General features: G+C 46.6%; 1 protein-coding gene across 13 annotated transcripts in view; it reads right to left on the bottom strand.

Moving 5' to 3' along the window:
* Positions 1-5083: 5083 nt before the first annotated feature.
* DOCK7 (dedicator of cytokinesis 7) overlaps positions 5084-21030 on the bottom strand; it is a 162661-nt gene continuing 146714 nt past the window's right edge. For 8 of the 13 annotated variants that reach the window (XM_066597707.1, XM_066597711.1, XM_066597710.1 and 5 more), the window contains 7 exons: positions 20077-20202; positions 12993-13082; positions 12428-12664; positions 11811-11954; positions 9344-9450; positions 9025-9192; positions 5084-8036 (listed from right to left, as the gene is read on the bottom strand). In XM_066597707.1, the coding sequence (XP_066453804.1) occupies positions 7994-8036; positions 9025-9192; positions 9344-9450; positions 11811-11954; positions 12428-12664; positions 12993-13082; positions 20077-20202 (915 nt within the window). In that variant the 3' untranslated portion in view covers positions 5084-7993. Of the gene's footprint in view, positions 8037-9024; positions 9193-9343; positions 9451-11810; positions 11955-12427; positions 12665-12992; positions 13083-20076; positions 20212-21030 lie in introns of all 13 variants that reach the window. The other 5 variants (XM_066597709.1, XM_066597712.1, XM_066597714.1 and 2 more) reach the window with 1 other exon arrangement.

Below are 21030 nucleotides of genomic sequence, written 5' to 3'. Positions count from 1 at the left end.
TTGCCATCCTTCTTGCGTACAATGAATAGCTTGGGCTAGAAACCCATAAAGCGTTAAGGAACCAAAGCAATCACACCATGGGAATATAGCTTGTTTATCGCCCAAACAAGAGCATTGAACTATAAAGGAGACCTGGGAATGCTGGCGCTGAAGTACATAAAACAACCTCACGATCCTAGACGTGATAAGTGGGCAAACCAGGTCTCCCTGAATAGGGAACATCCTAGTCCAATGTTCCCTCCCTTACCCTCCCCCTGTATGATTTGGGTTGGGATCGCCCTTCATGTGGAATAGGGCGCCAATGTGGTCTCTGCTTTAAAGACAACTTTCATTTTTGTTCTTGTGATGCTTTCTTACTACCAGAGCTCCAGGGATTGGTACGGCAAAAGGAACAAAATTGAAGTCTTTCTTCTGTGGCGCTCTTACGTTTAGAACTTTTCCCACCGATGGCATCAGAGATGATCTCATCCAGTTTGGTGCTGAACACAACCAACGAAAGGAAGGCCTAATAAGGACTTTTTAGGGGAGGCATCTGCATCCCATGATTTTAGCCACAGAATCTTGAAAAGACAAAGAGTCCGCCATTGGAAGAGTGGTATGTTTTACCAAACGGACCAACGGTGGATCCACTGCTGAAGATGACCATTTCATCACTAACTATTCTATACAAAGATACATTAGGTCTAGACACTTTGGTTTAGCTAAGTGTCTGTTGGGAATGTTCCATTCCCTAATTAAGACATCCTCATGAGGAGGAAAGGTCTTTGGAGATCGCTTTGGATGTCTAAAGGAAAAAGCCGCCGTAGGAACTGTTTGGTCTTATAGGTTGATCATATTCATTGAGACAATCAAGCTGCCCCTCATCTAGATCAGAATCCAAAAGGACCATCTCAGACAGTTCCCCTTCTGAGCAACTATTGTGCTTGAAGGAAGATTGCGAGCACATCCCCGGAAGTGGTGGGCAGGACAACAATGCAGGAGATCTTGGAAGACTGTAGTCAGCGGGAGAGTCTATTTTTCTTTTGTGGTCTACTACTGGAGGAGTCATCTCTGCCAGATACATTCTGAATAGGTGGAGCAGTAAACACTGTCCAACCTGTAAGGTCTAATAAGGCCTGTGACAGTGAGTGTGCCCATTCCACGGTTTAGGTCGGTGAGGCCTTAGTGGGATGGGTGCAAGTAATAGGTTCTAAAGCCACCTGCCATGATGGAATACAGTTATTTGGTTGCGTTTAAATCAGCCTTATTGCTCAAAATTCATTGAAACTATGGCTTTTGAGCGATAATCGTTGCGAGTAAATCCTACCATCGTTTGCTGGTAGGAGCATGAAACCCATTGTTTGTGATAGTAGGGATGGCAGGGGAGCGCTGATAACATTAAGGTCTATTTACATGGGACGAATTTCGGGCAAACAATTCCCAACACTCGTCCCTGTGTCTCTGTGCTCCTGCATGGGAGGTAGCAGAGCTGTCTCACTCACAGAGCGGCCAGCAGGGGTGCAGGAGACTTCTCTCCTCTCGCTTCCCCGCCCCTCCCTATAGAGATAACACAGCGGCCGTTCACACAACGAGGAGCAATGAGCTTCATTGCTCGTCTTTCAGTTTAAACAGCAGCCGTTCAGTAGTGAACAGTCGCTGTGTTATCTCAATGGAGAGGGGCAGGGAGCGAGAGGAGAGAAATCTCCTGCACTGCCCCACCCCCTGGTGGTCGCTCTATGAGCGAGCTAGCTCCCGTGCAGGAGCGAGGAAACACAGGGACGAGTGTTGGGCATCGTTTGCCTGACATTCGTTCAGTAGATAAGGACCTTTAGTAGTTAATGCAAAATGTTCGCTCAAACTGTCAATCAAACTATCTTTTGAACGAAGCTTGGGCGATCATTCTTGCGCATAAATGGGGCTTCAGGGCAAAACGGCTCAAACTGCTCACATGTAAATTTTGTCCTGCAGCAAGAGCACGCATAGTATATGGCTGACCCCCGTCTAGAGTCGTCCACCCTCGTGTTGAAATTGGTGCAGTTAATTAGTGTAAAAATCTGTCGTACGCTACTACAGCAAATTGAACTGCACGAGGGGTAAAATAGAAGGGGAGCGATCCGGCGGGCAGAGCTCACCTCATCCAGAGTAGGGGAGAATAAAACTTACCTTCTAACTAAATAGAAGGAATACCTACCCACCAATGAGGGAGAGGCACTTCCCCGTTCCAGCAGTGCGCGCCCCCCGACTCGACTGCCTTTAGAGACAAAGGGCGTGCTCTAGTAAAAGAAAAAAAAAAGGTGGGGGGGACACTTACTGCTCTCGTCTAAGGTAGCGCCTGAACCTGCCTCCTTTTCTTTGAGGATAGGGCAAACAGCAGAGCAGTTAAGTCCGTTGTGTTCGCGCTGCTTGGTGGGTTAAGGAGAGCAAATAGCTGTGTCCCCCAATGAGACGGACAAGAAAAAGTTTTTTTTTGCGGGTATGGCCCTTAAAAAAAAACAAAAAAAACTGATTTCACAAAAACTCATGTTAATCCACCTACTGCTCTTCTGCCCAGGGTTGGGGAGCCTTTAATTGGCTGTGGGCTTTATAGCAGTTTCACATCTTAAGAACTGCTGCAGCCACTTCATGGCAGTAAATCTTTATTCTATACACCGATTTCAATCCTGCGGTTACGCTGCCACGGGACTAAACTGCTGCAGCAGCAAAAACTGCACCAAATGGTGCGTTTTGTTATGGATTTTAGTGTGAAACTGCTGTGGCAAATCCACCCCTTGGATAGGAAAGAGTCATGCTGTGGCGCGTCATTCCGTGCAGTTTGTCTTCTGCACCATATGACCTAGAATGAGTCTCGTTGTACTCGATAGCGAGCTGAATTGAGTTGAAGTTTTTAAGGGCATCTCCCTACAATGTGTAAATGCTGTGGATTTTCACTATGGAAAACCTGCAACATATACAGCATCCGTGTTGTGTATGAGGTTTAAGGCCTCATGTCCACGGGGAAAATCAGGCCCGCTATGGATTCTACATGTAGAATCTGCAGCGGGTCCCTCCTGCCCCGCGGACATGAGGGCTGAAAATAAGAATTTAAAAGAATTTACCTATCCGTAGCGGGCGGGGAAGGTCTGCTGTTCCTCACGGCCGGATCTTTTTTTTCGGCCGGCGGATGAATTCGTCACGCCGGCGGCACGTCGCCGGCACGTCATCGACGTGCCACGCGCATGCGCCGGGCACATCCGCCGAGCCGAAGCAAGAAAGATCCGGCCGTGAGGAAGAGAAGACCTTCCTGGCCCGCTCCGGATGGGTAAATACTTTTAAATTCCTATTTTAGGTCTCCCGCGGATCCGGACGGCTTCCATAGGCTTCAATAGAAGCCCGCGGGAGACCCGCACGAAAATGGAGCATGGTCCAGATTTTTTCATGCTCCATTTTTTTTTAAATCCCTTTTATTGACCATCCGCGGGTATTTATCTACCCGCGGGTGGTCAATGCTTCCCTATGGGATGCGGATCCGCATGCGGGAGATCCGCTGCGTATCTTAAATCATATTTTGCCCGTGGACATGAGGCCTAACCCTTTCCAATCCCTTTTAGGATTCAAGGTTTCCTAGGGAACTTGCAATTTCTGCCATTATACAACGGCTCCATCTGCTGGATAAAACTAGTAACTACATGCTGGGATGCCTTGGAAAGCTGCAGGCAGACAGCAGAACACTAAGTATATCCTGTTGGATATCTTCTGACATTGGAACTGTACAAGCTTCAATGGTTATGTTGAAAGACAGCCGACAGTTGACCTGAAAGGGTTAAACAAACCTCGTCTGCGTAGATATCGGCATCACATGATCTGGATACATCATGTACATTGTTGCTGCAGATTTTCCCCACAGATTTCATCCTTTCCTGGGGAAATCCACAACGTTTCTACATCCGCCTCTATAACATTGCGCAGGTTTTAGGCACAAGATCTTAGCCGGAACAAGTTTTGGAATCCCTTTTTATAGCCCTTATGGAGCCTTCACACTGGCGAGAAAATCGTGCAAGATTTGTGTGTTGCGAGATGCACAAATATGAAACCCATTATTTTGAATGGGGTCAATCACACAAGCGACCTTTTCCTGCATGACACTGGGATACGGGAAACACATCGCAACTCGTTCTATCTTTCTGCGAGATCTGGTAGCGCCGTCCCCATTGAAAGCAATGGGAGAACTCCGCAATCCTCTGCCGTGGCTGTGACAGTCGTGGCAGGGGATTCCCTTCATCCTCGCAGTAATGTGAGGCCGTTTTCACATGGTCACGCCTCGCATCCACAGGCTTCACATGGATGGTGAAGGTGATATCGCCCTCACCAGTGTGAAGGAGCCCTTAGGGTGCTTTTACACGTAGCGAGAAATCATTTGCCCAAGCCAACGGGGCCACAGTTTGCTTCTTTGCAGTCAGTTTAAGGGCATAGAGAAAAACAAACAAAAAAAAAGAATAAAGGATTTAACCCGATCATTCAGTGAATGAGAACGAATGAACCATCTGTGCTTAAACCAAACAATTAGCCAACCATTATTTTTATGCCTCCACAGAATGAGCGATAAGCAAACTCAGGATCATTCACATTTTTAAATTTCTTTCCAACTCTAATCGTTCCGTGTAAAAGCGCCCTCAGGCTACATTCACGCGGGCAACTGCGATTTTGGGCTTTGAAAAACTGATCTTTCCTCTGTGCATTCTTTGCAGCTCTACACTTGCGTGTTCTTCCCAGAGTAACCTGCATTAAAAACACATCGCACTTACAAGGAAAACTCCCATAGAAAAGAACAGGCAACTAGAACTATCAGAGAGAAAACTCACTTGTGTGCATTAACCCTTTCAAATGAATGGTTCCTGTTCAAGTTCTGTCCATCTCGGTGTGAATATACCCTTAAAAACCCAACTCTCCACCAAGAATTAGGTAAGGAAGCTTCAGTTCGGTGTATAAATAGCATGCTGTAAGCTCCCCCTAGTGGCGGCTGCAGAGACAGGATATCAGCAGTGTATTTGGTCCATGTGGGGAAGTTGGAGTTCTGTATCGGAAAGAAAATATCCATGAATGGTACAAATGACTCCGATGTCACAAATAAAAGTATTTCATAGTTTAATGAGTCCAAATAATACAAAATATACACTGAATATAATCTGAACACATCGGCTGAAGAGCAATAAATAACCACCATTTATTAACCCGTCAGGAACTGGGAAATGTTTATTGTTACCTTGACAACTGAATACTTTTAATATTCCTAAGTGCGAGTGGCTGGAAAGTAACTTGTGCTGTGTAGAGTATACCTACGAGGGGAGAGAGAACAAGTCCTGAACCTTGAAGTCTACCTAACCCGCTCCATGCTGTGTGGACCCCCGGAAATGTTCTGCACTTTCTCCGTGGTAATGGGTGTAGAGTAGTAGCCTCCAACCGGTGGCAAAACTACAACTCCCAGCATGAGCTAACAGTCTGCAGCGACGTGGACCATGGAGACAAATGGGAATGCTGAAAAAGAAGACTACTTCTGGAGCAGAAAAAAAAATAAAGGAAAGAAACATTTCTTCAAAGGTGCTTCTACTCTAATATCACAAGACGACACTATAAAAGATGTCCAGCGGGAGAACGGCTCAGGACGGGCCGCTCTACTATACCAATTTCCATTACTCCGGGCCTGAAAGTAGCTACATTAGTGACAGTTCATTGTATAGATCGCTGCTCAGCCAATCCTTTGCTTCAGTGGTGCATGCCATTCATGGTAGCAGCACTGCTGAAGCCGGTGATTGGCTGAGCGATCACATGTACAATGAATTGCATGCGACTACTGTAGCTACTTCCAGCGCTGGGACACTTAAGGTGCTTGTCCAGGAATGCCACAACATAGCTGCTGTCTCCATGACCTGTGGAAACCCATCCCAGGGTGAGAGTATGCATCTACAGATAGGATGGGGAGAGCCTAATTGGTACTTTACCACCAAGTGGGCATTCCGCAACAGAGAACCCACATCAGCTACACTGGAAAACCACAGTTGGCAAATCTGCACCTAAAGGGTTTTTGTAGCAAGTCTGCTGTGGGATTTAATTCTTGTACTTAAAGGGTCAAATCTCAGAATAACTGGACATGTGGTTTCATTAAAGGGGTTGTCCCGCACCGAAACGGGTTTTTTTTTTTTTCAACCCCCCCCCCGTTCGGCGCGAGACAACCCCGATGCAGGGAGGTAAAGAAAGCTCACCGGAGCGCTTACCTTAATCCCCGCGCTCCGGTGACTTCTCTACTCACTGCTGAAGATGGCCTCTTCCTCCGTGGACCGCAGCTCTTCTGTGCGGTCCACTGCCGATTCCAGCCTCCTGATTGGCTGGAATCGGCACGTGACGGGGCGGAGCTACACGGAGCTACACGGAGCCCCATAGAAGACTGCAGAAGACCCGGACTGCGCAAGCGCGGCTAATTTGGCCATCGGAGGCCAAAAATTAGTCGGCTCCATGGAGACGAGGACGCTAGCAACGGAGCAGGTAAGTATAAAACTTTTTATAACTTCTGTATGGCTCATAATTAATGCACAATGTACATTACAAAGTGCATTATTATGGCCATACAGAAGTGTATAACCCCACTTGCTGCCTCGGGACATCTCCTTTAACGCTGCAAATTTCTTGAGGAGATTTTAAACATCTCTACCTGCAATGTACTGGAAATGCGGCGGAATTTCTGCAGCAATTCCGCCATGTGTGAAGACAGCCTATCATTGCACTGTTCAGAGGCTCCGCCCTCCTGCTGCACAGACCACGGCTATTTTGCAGCATTCTTAAACAGCCCCTTTAAGAAGATGAACATTTCTTGTTTTCTTTTTTATCCCATTCCCTGCCCATGATAGATAGATACTTATTTTTTCATGTCCGGAATACCCCTTTAAGACTGGGACAGGAGCGGCCATATTGTATCTTAGAGACATTCTTGGTCTTTTCATAAGTGTGAAGGGCAGGCAGATGCGACCTCCCACTGTACCGTCATAAGCAATTTCAATTCTGTCCAATAAATAAAGTAAACCTCCCCCTTCCTCCAATAAGAATTCATCCAGAGTTGAAGGGCCTGAGTGCTTAGTGCGGCTGAAGAGAAATGCCAGTCCAACTGCTGCTGATGCTACCACCCCGGCCACGCAATCCAGAAGTTAGCGGTAGCCAATGAGAGAAATGAAAGAAATAATCGCCATACCAGCAGAAGACTCTCCGGGGGGGTTGGTTATACTTGCCAGCCATATATAGAGAATAAAGAACCCCTTTGAATTTCTTAAGTCTGATTTGACATCTGGGCGGAGCTCAAGCTAAAGATTGTTATACAGGATGCCTAGTGAAACCATGGAAATTAGTGTTAAAAAAAGGACGGGACATTACGGTGGCAACTGAGCGGGAATCGGGAAGCTTAGCACCGGATTCAACGTCTGAGCGGGAATCGGGAAGCTTAGTACCGGACTCAACGTCTGAGCGGGAATCGGAAAGCTTAGTGCCGGACTCAACGTCTGCCTCCCATACCCTACTAAAAAATAATCCACAACATGATGGAGGTGAATCAGTTTCTTACCTAAAAACAGACGGCTGTGCCAAACAAATATTTGGTGATAATGCATGGAGGAGGGGTGGGGGGTGGGGGGGGGGGGGGGGGGGGGGGAGTACCTTTAAACAAAATCATTAAAAATGAAGTGGAATATAAATTAATATAAACTTAATATGCGTTAATGCTGCATAAATAGCGATAAAAAAATTGATTCTTGTACCACAGGAAATAAAGAGAAAAATAATGAAATGATGAATCCAAAGTTGTGCAGAATGTTGCAATTAGTGGACCATCCTGTAACAGTCCGATGTGGTAATCCCCCACACTCTAGTGGTCACTGTGCCACAATGTGCAGGACTTAGTGTCTTCTCTCAGTGGAACCGGCACCTACATCCTGCGCCCCCTGCTTTCCGCCAGTTATCAGTTCCATAATGATGAGCGATCTCCGCTGTCTCCACCTCACAGGTCGATTTTTCTTAGACTCATTCTACTGAAAGAATCCCTACAGAGTACAGAAATGAGTGTTAAACAGTACATATATACATATATTTAGTATACCATGACTACAAGGCTATGGTAACCTTTCTGCATGAAAAATCAATACACTTATCTTACCAAGTCTCTGCATAAAAGTGCTGCACTTTTCTGGATTTTTTACATTGAGTTTTCGTTCTCATGCATTTAAAAAGTCTCATACTTGGTTTGCAGCCTCTCCTACATTCAAGTTTCTGGCTGAAGGGGTGTTCCCAGCATTGATCAGCTGGCCTCTCTCATGAACATGTACAGCTCCCCCCTCACCACTTCTCTTTTAGAGGCTGTGTAGCATAACCACACCTACTCAGTACTACACAGCTATCTCTCATCCTTTGTCCGAGTAGCTGCTGGTCCGTTCCCCTTCACTGCTGATAAGAGCAGGGAATTTACCCAGAGTAAATTACACCGGTGTACATATCCTTTAACAGGTTTCCAGTCTTATATACAGGGGGCGGACAAAAATATGGATACACCATACAAAATTCATGGGATTTTAATCATAAGCTTGCCAAAAAACAAGCCCTCACTTGACCCGATTGACAAAAAAAAAAAAAAAAATTATGGGTCTCAAAATACGGTGATGGAAAGCAGGTTTTGAGAAAAAAAAAATTTTCACTCTTCAAAAGAAAGAAAACAAAAAGAGGGGGAAAAGAAACAATAGAAATTTGACATCGCCGTAATTGTACTGACCAACAGAACAAAGTTCACTTGTTTTTACTGCGCCGTGAATGCCATAAAATTAAATCACCAAAAAATGGTGCAATTGCCATTTGATATGGTACATTAAAAACACAACTTGTCTGGCAAAAAACAAGCCATCAGACAGCTATAATGATAGAAAAACAAAAAGGCTATGGCTCTTTGGCCTTTAAGGGCTTAAAAATTTTACAAACTTCAAATCCTGTTTTGAAGCTCAACCATCCCAGCTCCACCAGACATGAATAAGGCAGACTTACCTGTGACATGTGACTGGAACCACATTCTTGTACAGCTGTGGGATCTTCCTGTTGATGAGCGGCTGCAGCGCCTCCTTCAGGCGGTGGTAGTTACGCTCTAATTCACGCTGATATTCCTTCTGATCTGGACCAATGAGACTCTTATTCTTTCGTAGAGCGTCCTCGCACCTATTACACAAGGCAGAGCTCATGAGATGGCTGCAATATCTCTCCCCATGTCTCCCAAGCACAGGAAGGACCTCCTCCCATCATACATCCACAACCACCACCAGATCCCTATGCACTGAGGTCTCATGATGACATGCGGAGGAGAACATACCTTTTTGTGAAGTCTTTAAAACAGAGTCTAAGTTTGTTATGATGGCGAAATAGTTTTGGATCGTTTGGAATCTCCGACAAAAACACCTGAGCGACCTCCAGTGGACCCTGCAAGAGAAGCGACCATCAGGCCAGTTTCACTGAAGCACATCATGGGTATATTTATACACCAATGAGTGTCTTGGTCCAACTTTAAGTCTGGTCTACAGACTCTTGCTCAGAGCATCAGATTGGGCTGGGACACTCATACTATACTATAAATATCAGGAGGATAGAGCCTTGTGTTAAAGCAATACGTGAGGCTGAAAAATATTTTTAGGAAAAGGACTTACCTGGAGTAGACTGCTAACCGGATTACTGATACAATTACTTGCCCATCAGCCTACTGCCAACCTCCCTGCCCATAGGCGCAGAATGTTGGCGCTGGATGACGTCATCATCCATTATGTTTCACTAAGAATATATTTCTTTAATTAGCCAACTGAAAGCGACATGATCGCCCCCTTATGACATCACCAAACAGTGGTGCTGTTTTTTGCCAACCAGCTGGCCAACTATTTTGCTTTATGAGTGCAGAATGTCGGCACCGAATGAGGTCATTGTCCGTGATGTCTCATCAAAAATGCATTTTGCCAACCAAAGTCTGTACGGTCGCTGCCTTATGAGATCACTGACAGTGATCCTAATGTAGTATGCTTGTTTGTGGACGCCCACCTACTTCATCTACTATCCTGTCGTAACTATGACGACATATCATGCGTGACGCACCGAGGACGCTACATGCGGGATTTCCCACAACGTCCTCTTCATCCTAGAGTCTTCTCCCACATCATTAACTCGCAAGAGGCAAGTTGTAAATCACAGACGACGCATGCAGCGTCTCCACACTTCAAGTGCAAGTATACCAAACTAATATAATGTTTTTCCCCCAACCCCTCAATTAACCCCGCCTATAGCGAATGCTGTGAAACCTAGCTAGGTAAAAATTGGTTGCCCATTTTTAACTCCTCCACCATATTTTGTGTATTGTATTCTCATATATTTTGGAATGATGGTTGTTATAATTATGCTTGATAAAGGTGATTTTCCATCACCGAAACGCGTTGCAACCTACCCTGTGTTTTAAAGGATAAAACCTTCCTGTTACCTAACATTTTATCGTTTGGATCAACTTTGACCTATTCTTTTGAGGGGGGTTCTATGGGCAATAGATCCCCCTCTCCCTAGTAAGTAACTTTTTTGATTACCACATTCTTCTTATAGGCGCAGACGTTTTTCTGAATTGTCTACATACTGTAAATGTGTCCATAACATGCTCATGTGAAACGTCTGAAACATCAACGCATCCTGCCACGTCTGCCACTGTCCGAGTCAAGAAATAACTGCTGCCAATGTGATATAATTGCTGAAAATTGTCCATGTACTTTAAACTCCTCCGACCTCAAAAATGAAATGTGTCCAACCATCATCTGTGTGTGATGTCGTTACCATGTGACTCTTAGGTCTACATATAATAATAAACTTTATTAGTATAGCGCCAACATATTCCGCAGCGCTTACATAGACAGGGGGATCTCTCTTTTACCCCCCTACATCCAATCTCTGGCCCGAACATGTCAACTGCACCTCAAGAACATCGCAAGAATCCGCTCTTTTCTCACTGTGGACACACTAAAAACGCTTACTGTTGCCCTTATCCACTCCCGGCTCGATTATTACAACTCGTTGCTGATCGGCCTCCCCCGCACCAGACTCTACCCTCTCCAATCCATCCTGAATGCGGCAGCCAGGCTCATCTTCCTGTCCAGCCGCTACTCGGACGCCTCTGCCCTGTGCCGGTCACTGCACTGGCTGCCCGTTAAATACAGAATTCAATTTAAACTTACTACCTTCATCCACAAAGCCCTCCACAGCGCAGCGCCCCCCTATATCGCCTCCCTCATCTCAATCCATCACCCAGCCCGGGCTCTCCGCTCTGCTAATGAAACCAGACTGAGTGCCCCTTTAATTCGAACTTCTCATTCCCACCTCCAAGACTTCTCCAGAGCAGCACCGGTCCTCTGGAACGCACTACCAAAGGATACCCGGGCAATCCAGGACTCGCAGAACTTCAGGCGTGCTCTAAAAACGCACCTCTTCAGGGAGGCATACCGCATTCCCTAAACAAACCTCTCTGTACTCCGCCTGATAACATGCTCCCTGACCTACTGACTGCAATCCCTGCTAGCCACCATAAACCGCTCCTGCAGTCACACCGTTTCTGCCGTCACACGGCTAAATGTCTGACCATTGTCTGTATATAGCATCGTTCACTCTCCACCTCGCCATACTGTGCACATCTCCAGCCCCTTTACCTTCTGTATCACCCCACTATTCGTAGTATGTAAGCTCGTTGGAGCAGGACATATGATCATGTGACTCATTGGTCTACATATGATACTCCGCATAAACGAGAAGTCAGAACTGACCTGATTCACTGTTGTCCCCACTGAGCCCTGTAACACCATCTGCAGCATTTTAGGGTCGGCTGGATCCTGGTGGGTGGCAAAGGCCAACTCTTGGGTCTTCTTCTGCATGTCCTCGATGGCAACTTCAATTGGAGTCAGAATGATCTGCAGTAGCAGTACAAGAGCGGTTACTACCAAATTACACAACATTCATTCCAAGATCATTCTGTACACTTCTTCTTACTAGTTACAAAAATGTTTTTGGTACCCGAGAGCCACTATTTGCAACTTTTTAGAGCACAATTATGACATGCAGCCCTCCAAAGTCTATTAGAAAGTTGCAGAAAAAAGAACAGACTCTCCATTTACATTATGCATCCCCTATGGATGCTTCCATTGTGCTGCATGCAGGGGCACCCTCGGAGGGACAGCTGTTGCCAACCAGCTATTTTTTGTTTTTTTTTTACTGGCCATTAATGGAAGGTAAAAATAGATTATGATGGCCGGGCAACAACCCCACTAGCACTTCACTCGGCCAGCCTGTAGCACCAATCCACCCATCTGTGTCCGCTGACCCCTGCCGCCCCCACCCCTTCACCCTCTCCCCCACAGTGTACATCCCACCAGACGGGCCTCACCTCCTCCTTGTGAATGACGTTAATCCGGGTCTTGATGTAAGGGAACGCATGTGAGGTGGTTAGGATAGTCTTCCTCTTGAATTGCTCGTGTAAATCTCCATGTGCCCTACCATCCAGGGTGAAGGGTGTGCAGTACATGAACCGTCGCAGGTTGTAGTTTTTGTCGAAGTAAGTGATCCTGTCCTTCATTTCATAGGTGTCGAAGTACGGCTCCACATAGGTAATCTGGATGAACGCCTGGGGAAGAACGACACTGTGGCGTTAGACAGGAGCAGATGGGCTCTAGGGTTTACAATATAACATCTGCAGTCAGAATGCAGCATACAGGACAGCAGGATGCTGCAACTTAGGCAGATCAGAGGCTGATTTTTTACATATAAAGGGGAAAATTGACCACACAGGGGCTCTAGAACAGAGCTGTCAGCAGCGGCTCTGGTGACCTCACCGTACACGTCACATGTATAGTGTGAAGACTCTACATAGGAGATCTCAGCGCGGAGGACAGAATACTCTCTCAGTAGCCATAGACGAGCCCAAACACAAAACCTGGAATCTTCTCCATTACCTTATTGGAATCCAATTTACACTTGTCGACTGGATTGGAATCCTTGATGACCTCAACGACGTCTTCCCCAAACCTCTCGCCATAAAATCCCTACAGAAAGAAGATTGCAAAGAGATTCACATTTTCTAGGGTAACCAGTCAGTAGATACAAAAATTGTGACATAAAATGCCATAAGCACAGATAGCACTGCCCTACAACGTGGCTACAGATAGCACTGCCCTACAGTGCGGCTACAGATAGCACTGCCCTACAGTGCGGCTACAGATAGCACTGCCCTACAGTGCGGCTACAGATAGCACTGCCCTACAGTGCGGCTACAGATAGCACTGCCCTACAGTGCGGCTACAGATAGCACTGCCCTACAGTGCGGCTACAGATAGCACTGCCCTACAGTGCGGCTACAGATAGCACTGCCCTACAGTGCGGCTACAGATAGCACTGCCCTACAGTGCGGCTACAGATAGCACTGCCCTACAGTACGGCTACAGATAGCACTGCCCTACAGTGCGGCCACAGATAGCACTGCCCTACAGTGCGGCCACAGATAGCACTGCCCTACAGTGCGGCCACAGATAGCACTGCCCTACAGTGCGGCTACAGATAGCACTGCCCTACAGTGCGGCTACAGATAGCACTGCCCTACAGTGCGGCTACAGATAGCACTGCCCTACAGTGCGGCTACAGATAGCACTGCCCTACAGTGCGGCTACAGATAGCACTGCCCTACAGTGCGGCTACAGATAGCACTGCCCTACAGTGCGGCTACAGATAGCACTGCCCTACAGTGCGGCTACAGATAGCACTGCCCTACAGTGCGGCTACAGATAGCACTGCCCTACAGTGCGGCTACAGATAGCACTGCCCTACAGTGCGGCTACAGATAGCACTGCCCTACAGTGCGGCTACAGATAGCACTGCCCTACAGTGCGGCTACAGATAGCACTGCCCTACAGTGCGGCTACAGATAGCACTGCCCTACAGTGCGGCTACAGATAGCACTGCCCTACAGTGCGGCTACAGATAGCACTGCCCTACAGTGCGGCTACAGATAGCACTGCCCTACAGTGCGGCTACAGATAGCACTGCCCTACAGTGCGGCTACAGATAGCACTGCCCTACAGTGCGGCTACAGATAGCACTGCCCTACAGTGCGGCTACAGATAGCACTGCCCTACAGTGCGGCTACAGATAGCACTGCCCTACAGTGCGGCTACAGATAGCACTGCCCTACAGTGCGGCTACAGATAGCACTGCCCTACAGTGCGGCTACAGATAGCACTGCCCTACAGTGCGGCTACAGATAGCACTGCCCTACAGTGCGGCTACAGATAGCACTGCCCTACAGTGCGGCTACAGATAGCACTGCCCTACAGTGTGGCTACAGATAGCACTGCCCTACAGTGTGGCTACAGATAGCACTGCCCTACAGTGTGGCTACAGATAGCACTGCCCTACAGTGTGGCTACAGATAGCACTGCCCTATAGTGTGGCTACAGATAGCACTGCCCTACAGTGTGACTACAGATAGCACTGCCCTACAGTGTGACTACAGATAGCACTGCCCTACAGTGTGACTACAGATAGCACTGCCCTACAGTGTGACTACAGATAGCACTGCCCTACAGTGTGACTACAGATAGCACTGCCCTACAGTGTGACCACACATAGCACTGCCCTACAGTGTGGCTACAGATAGCACTGCCCTACAGTGTGGCTACAGATAGCACTGCCCTACAGTGTGGCTACAGATAGCACTGCCCTACAGTGTGGCTACAGATAGCACTGCCCTACAGTGTGACTACAGATAGCACTGCCCTACAGTGTGGCTACAGATAGCACTGCCCTACAGTGTGGCTACAGATAGCACTGCCCTACAGTGTGGCTACAGATAGCACTGCCTTACAGTGTGGCTACAGATAGCACTGCCTTACAATGTGGCTACAGATAGCACTGCCCTACAATGTGGCTACAGATAGGACTGCCCTACAATGTAGCTACAGATAGCACTGCCCTACAATGTGGCTACAGATAGCACTGCCCTAAAATGTAGCTACAGATAGCACTGCCCTATAATGTAGCTACAGATAGCACTGCCCTATAATGTAGCTACAGATAGCACTGCCCTACAGTGTGGCTACAGATAGCACTGCCCTACAGTGTGGCTACAGATAGCACTGCCCTACAGTGTGGCTACAGATAGCACTGCCCTACAGTGTGGCTACAGATAGCACTGCCCTACAGTGTGGCTACAGATAGCACTGCCTTACAGTGTGGCTACAGATAGCACTGCCTTACAATGTGGCTACAGATAGCACTGCCCTACAATGTGGCTACAGATAGGACTGCCCTACAATGTAGCTACAGATAGCACTGCCCTACAATGTGGCTACAGATAGCACTGCCCTAAAATGTAGCTACAGATAGCACTGCCCTATAATGTAGCTACAGATAGCACTGCCCTATAATGTAGCTACAGATAGCACTGCCCTATAATGTGGCTACAGATAGCACTGCCCTACAATGTGGCTACAGATAGCACTGCCCTACAATGTAGCTACATATACCACTGCCCTACAATGTGGCTACAGATACCACTGCCCTACAATGTGGCTACAGATAGGACTGCCCTACAATGTAGCTACAGATAGGACTGCCCTACAATGTAGCTACAGATAGGACTGCCCTATAATGTAGCTACAGATAGCACTGCCCTATAATGTAGCTAAAGATAGCACTGCCCTACAATGTAGCTACAGATAGTACTGCCCTATAATGTAGCTACAGATAGCACTGCCCTATAATGTAGCTACAGATAGCACTGCCCTATAATGTAGCTACAGATAGCACTGCCCTATAATGTAGCTACAGATAGCACTGCCCTACAATGTGGCTACAGATAGCACTGCCAAATAATGTAGCTACAGATAGTACTGCCAAATAATGTAGCTACAGATAGTACTGCCAAATAATGTAGCTACAGATAGCACTGCCCTATAATGTAGCTACAGATAGCACTGCCCTATAATGCAGCTACAGATAGCACTGCCCTATAATGCAGCTACAGATAGCACTGCCCTATAATGTAGCTACAGATAGCACTGCCCTATAATGTAGCTACAGATAGCACTGCCCTATAATGTAGCTACAGATAGCACTGCCCTATAATGTAGCTACAGATAGCACTGCCCTATAATGTAGCTACAGATCGCACTGCCCTATAATGTAGCTACAGATAGCACTGCCCTATAATGTAGCTACAGATAGCACTGCCAAATAATGTAGCTACAGATAGCACTGCCCTATAATGTAGCTACAGATAGCACTGCCCTATAATGTAGCTACAGATAGCACTGCCAAATAACGTAGCTACAGATAGTACTGCCAAATAATGTAGCTACAGATAGTACTGCCAAATAATGTAGCTACAGATAGCACTGCCAAATAATGTAGCTATAGATAGCACTGCCAAATAATGTAGCTACAGATAGTACTGCCAAATAATGTAGCTACAGATAGTACTACCAAATGACGTAGCTACCAATAGTACTGCCAAATGACGTCGCTACCAATAGTACTGCCCTACAACGTAGCTACAGATAGCACTGCCCTACAATGTAGCTACAGATAGCACTGCCCTATAATGTAGCTACAGATAGTACTGCCAAATAATGTAGCTACAGATAGTACTGCCAAATAATGTAGCTACCAATAGTACTGCGAAATGACGTAGCTACAGATAGTACTGCCCTACAATGTGGCTACAGATAGCACTGCCCTACAGTGCGGCTACAGATAGCACTGCCCTACAGTGTGGCTACAGATAGCACTGCCCTACAGTGTGGCTACAGATAGCACTGCCCTACAGTGTGGCTACAGATAGCACTGCCCTACAGTGTGGCTACAGATAGCACTGCCCTACAGTGTGGCTACAGATAGCACTGCCCTACAGTGTGGCTACAGATAGTACTGCCCTATAATGTAGCTACAGATAGCACTGCCAAATAATGTAGCTACAGATAGTACTGCCCTATAATGTAGCTACAGATAGTACTGCCAAATAATGTAGCTACAGATAGTACTGCCAAATAATGTAGCTACAGATAGTACTGCCAAATGACGTAGCTACCAATAGTACTGCCCTACAACGTAGCTACGGATAGCACTGCCCTACAACGCAGCTACAGATAGCACTGCCCTATAATGTAGCTACAGATAGCACTGCCCTATAATGTAGCTACAGATAGTACTGCCAAATAATGTAGCTACAGATAGTACTGCCAAATAATGTAGCTACCAATAGTACTGCCAAATAATGTAGCTACCAATAGTACTGCCAAATAATGTAGCTACCAATAGTACTGCCAAATAATGTAGCTACCAATAGTACTGCCAAATGACGTAGCTACCAATAGTACTGCCCTACAACGTGGCTACAGATAGCACTGCCCTACAATGTAGCTACAGATAGCACTGCCCTATAATGTAGCTACAGATAGTACTGCCATATAATGTAGCTACAGATAGTACTGCCAAATAATGTAGCTACCAATAGTACTGCGAAATGACGTAGCTACAGATAGTACTGCCCTATAATGTAGCTACAGATAGCACTGCCCTACAATGTAGCTACAGATAGCACTGCCCTACAATGTAGCTACAGATAGCACTGCCCTACAATGTAGCTACAGATAGCACCGCCCTATAATGTAGCTACAGATAGTACTGCCCTATAATGTAGCTACAGATAGCAGTGCCCTATAATGTAGCTACAGATAGCACTGCCCTATAATGTAGCTACAGATAGCACTGCCCTATAATGTAGCTACAGATAGTACTGCCCTATAATGTAGCTACAGATAGTACTGCCATATAATGTAGCTACAGATAGTACTGCCATATAATGTAGCTACAGATAGTACTGCCCTATAATGTAGCTACAGATAGTACTGCCAAATAATGTAGCTACAGATAGTACTGCCAAATAATGTACCTACCAATAGTACTGCCAAATGACGTAGCTACCAATAGTACTGCCGTACAACGTAGCTACAGATAGCACTGCCCTACAACGTAGCTACAGATAGCACTGCCCTACAATGTAGCTACAGATAGCACCGCCCTATAATGTAGCTACAGATAGTACTGCCCTATAATGTAGCTAGATAGTACTGCCCTATAATGTAGCAACAGATAGCAGTGCCCTATAATGTAGCTACAGATAGCACTGCCCTATAATGTAGCTACAGATAGCACTGCCCTATAATGTAGCTACAGATAGTACTGCCCTATAATGTAGCTACAGATAGTACTGCCCTATAATGTAGCTACAGATAGTACTGCCATATAATGTAGCTACAGATAGTACTGCCCTATAATGTAGCTACAGATAGTACTGCCCTATAATGTAGCTACAGATAGTACTGCCCTATAATGTAGCTACAGATAGTACTGCCATATAATGTAGCTACAGATAGTACTGCCATATAATGTAGCTACAGATAGTACTGCCATATAATGTAGCTATAGACAGTGCTGCCTCCTTAACCCTCTCTATGAGCGATGAAGGCACAGATAATACTGCCTTCTTGTCTCTATATAAGTGACGAGGCCACAAATAGTATTACCTCCCGTTTCTCTATATAAATGATGTAATGCAGTTATAGAGACCCTGTCACCATCGTTTTGCATTCCCCACAGAGAGCAGCAGATGATTGGTGCCCGTCACACTAATTACAGCGATAGGTCTGCTGTGTGGATCCCTGCATTTTATCAGTAGCAGGACATGCATAGAGGACTACTTAAAGTAGTCCTGGATATTCAGGAGCTGCAGCCTAGCTACACCCACCTTGCCCTCCAGCCAATGCTGTCTGCTTATTACTATGCATAGAGAGATCTGCCAATCACTGGCTGGAGGGGGTGTGGCAAGCTGGCAGTTCAGGATGAGTTCTGTGTCTGTCTGCTGCTAATTAAATGCAAGTTTCTCCAAAGCTACTGCTCAGATCTACACAGCAGGCATATCAGCGTAATCAGAGTGACGGGCTCTATATTGTGCTGCTCTCACTGATGGCTGCAAAAACATGATGACCGAGTCTCTTTAACTGTTGCCTCCCAGTAGGTCTAGAAAAATAAAGTTAGCACAGATAGTGCCACCTCTCTGCATGATATAAATGATGAAGGCACAGATAGTACAGCCAGTACTCAAGTTTCTTGACGCCACCAGAAGCTAGGGGTTTGACAGGGGGAACGCCCCTCTCGCACCCCCAGCTCCCCATTGGCGGCATTCGTGTAGCAGCTCCGTTAGCCCACAGTAGTAGGTGTCCAGTGGGCACTGTTCTGGGAGTTTTGGCAGTTGCTTTGGGGGACGCAGTTGGGTCCCTGAAGTGCCCTGCCAGGTCTCCTCACGCTGCACGTTACTGTCCCCTGCGGCTGTACGCTCCCTGCTGTCCTGATGCAGTGTGCTGGGGACGCACAGAGTGTATGGCACCGCTGGCCGTGCTGCTGTATGTCCGCACGGCCTGTGTGAGTTACGGGCGGGCCGGCACTGTGTGCTCCCTTGCTGGGTACCGCTGTGTCTCACACATGTGGCGAGGGGCAGTGGAGCGGCTTCTGCACCGCTGGCGGCAAGCAGCCTTCACAGCACTCTGTCTGCAGCGAGTAATGAGCAAGGCGCTCAGCGTAGCTATACAGAGCGGGGTTCCGGCTTCTGCTCCGCCGCCGGGGAATGAGGGTTTCTGCAGGGGAAATCCTGAGCAGCAGCGGTGGCCGTCAACGCACAGAGGTGCAGTCCGCCGTCCTTTACTAAAGCACTTCCAGCTGCAGTATTATTATTGTGGGCTTCCAGGACCTTGAGGAAACAAAGATGCGCAGCCAATCACGTTCAGGGGGGCGTCACCCACCCTGTCAATCTTGACGCCACCAGGACTTCCTGGTGGCGTCAAGATACACTAATACCAGTACAGCCTTTCTGTCTCTCTAGATGAACGGCGTGGACTCATATAGTATGTAGCAATCCATCCACGTTGCTACACGCAGCTCATACTGCAGACATGGGCTCTACAGACACAATACATGAAACACGTTTACCTCCAGCCGGTGAGATATCTCCGCCAGTTTGGTTATTGCCGGTTCTTTGTAAACAAACTCTTGTTCGTCTAGGTCTCCAAATCTGGTTCCGTAAAAACCGACACGAAAATACGTCCCAAACATTCTCTTTCCGTCCTAAGTAGAAGGAGGAGTGGCTAAATTATCACACGGTTAATGACCAGTGGGCGGCATCACATTAAATACCCTGTACATCAATGCAGAACATCAAATTAAGACTTTGCTTCACTCATCTTGCACTGATCTTCAGTTACTTTATTTCTGACACTACGGTTACATCCAGAGCTGAAATCAGAATTCTCCTGGCTGCAAACGTCAATCTATCAGATGCATTGTGACAGCTGTAGTTCTTCTCTACTACAGCCTTCTGATAGGGGACTTCATTACATTTCCCACAATGCAGTACAGCAAGGCATCATCAGTAAAGACAGTGAACCAACAGGATTTTGAATGCAGCTCTGGATGTTGATGGTAATATGAATTAACTGGTGATCAATACAAGGTTAGTGAAGCACAGTATCTGTAAGAGACCACAGCTCGTTATATAGGAACAAACTGAAAGAAAATGGAGATACGATTTAAGTGCACTTAATGATTACACGCGGTGGATGCGGCCTTCATAATCCGCTGAACCAAGACCAATGGCTATTTAATTAGAGGGCGTGTATTCTTTAGCAACAATGCTTTTTTTCCCCTTAATTCACGAGAGAGAAAAAAAAATACACAGTCTGAATTACAAATCTCAAGTCGTTTTGGTATACAGCTCCTACGTCAATCCAAGCGTCTCCATAGTTACAGGTCTATGTGTTACTTCACTCTTTCTGCCTCCTCTTCTTTAGAACCAACAGACAGAACCAAAAGAAAGAGGCAAATGGAAGGGAGTAACACATGACTGCAGGATCAGACTACACTGAGTTAGTTTGTAGTCTGTAACCA

The sequence above is a fragment of the Eleutherodactylus coqui genome, chromosome 3 (genome assembly GCF_035609145.1).
Source record: "Eleutherodactylus coqui strain aEleCoq1 chromosome 3, aEleCoq1.hap1, whole genome shotgun sequence".
NCBI classification, from domain to species: Eukaryota; Metazoa; Chordata; class Amphibia; order Anura; family Eleutherodactylidae; genus Eleutherodactylus; species Eleutherodactylus coqui.
The sequence above is the reverse complement of the archived record's forward strand: the minus strand, read 5'-3'. Positions and strand labels throughout refer to the sequence as shown.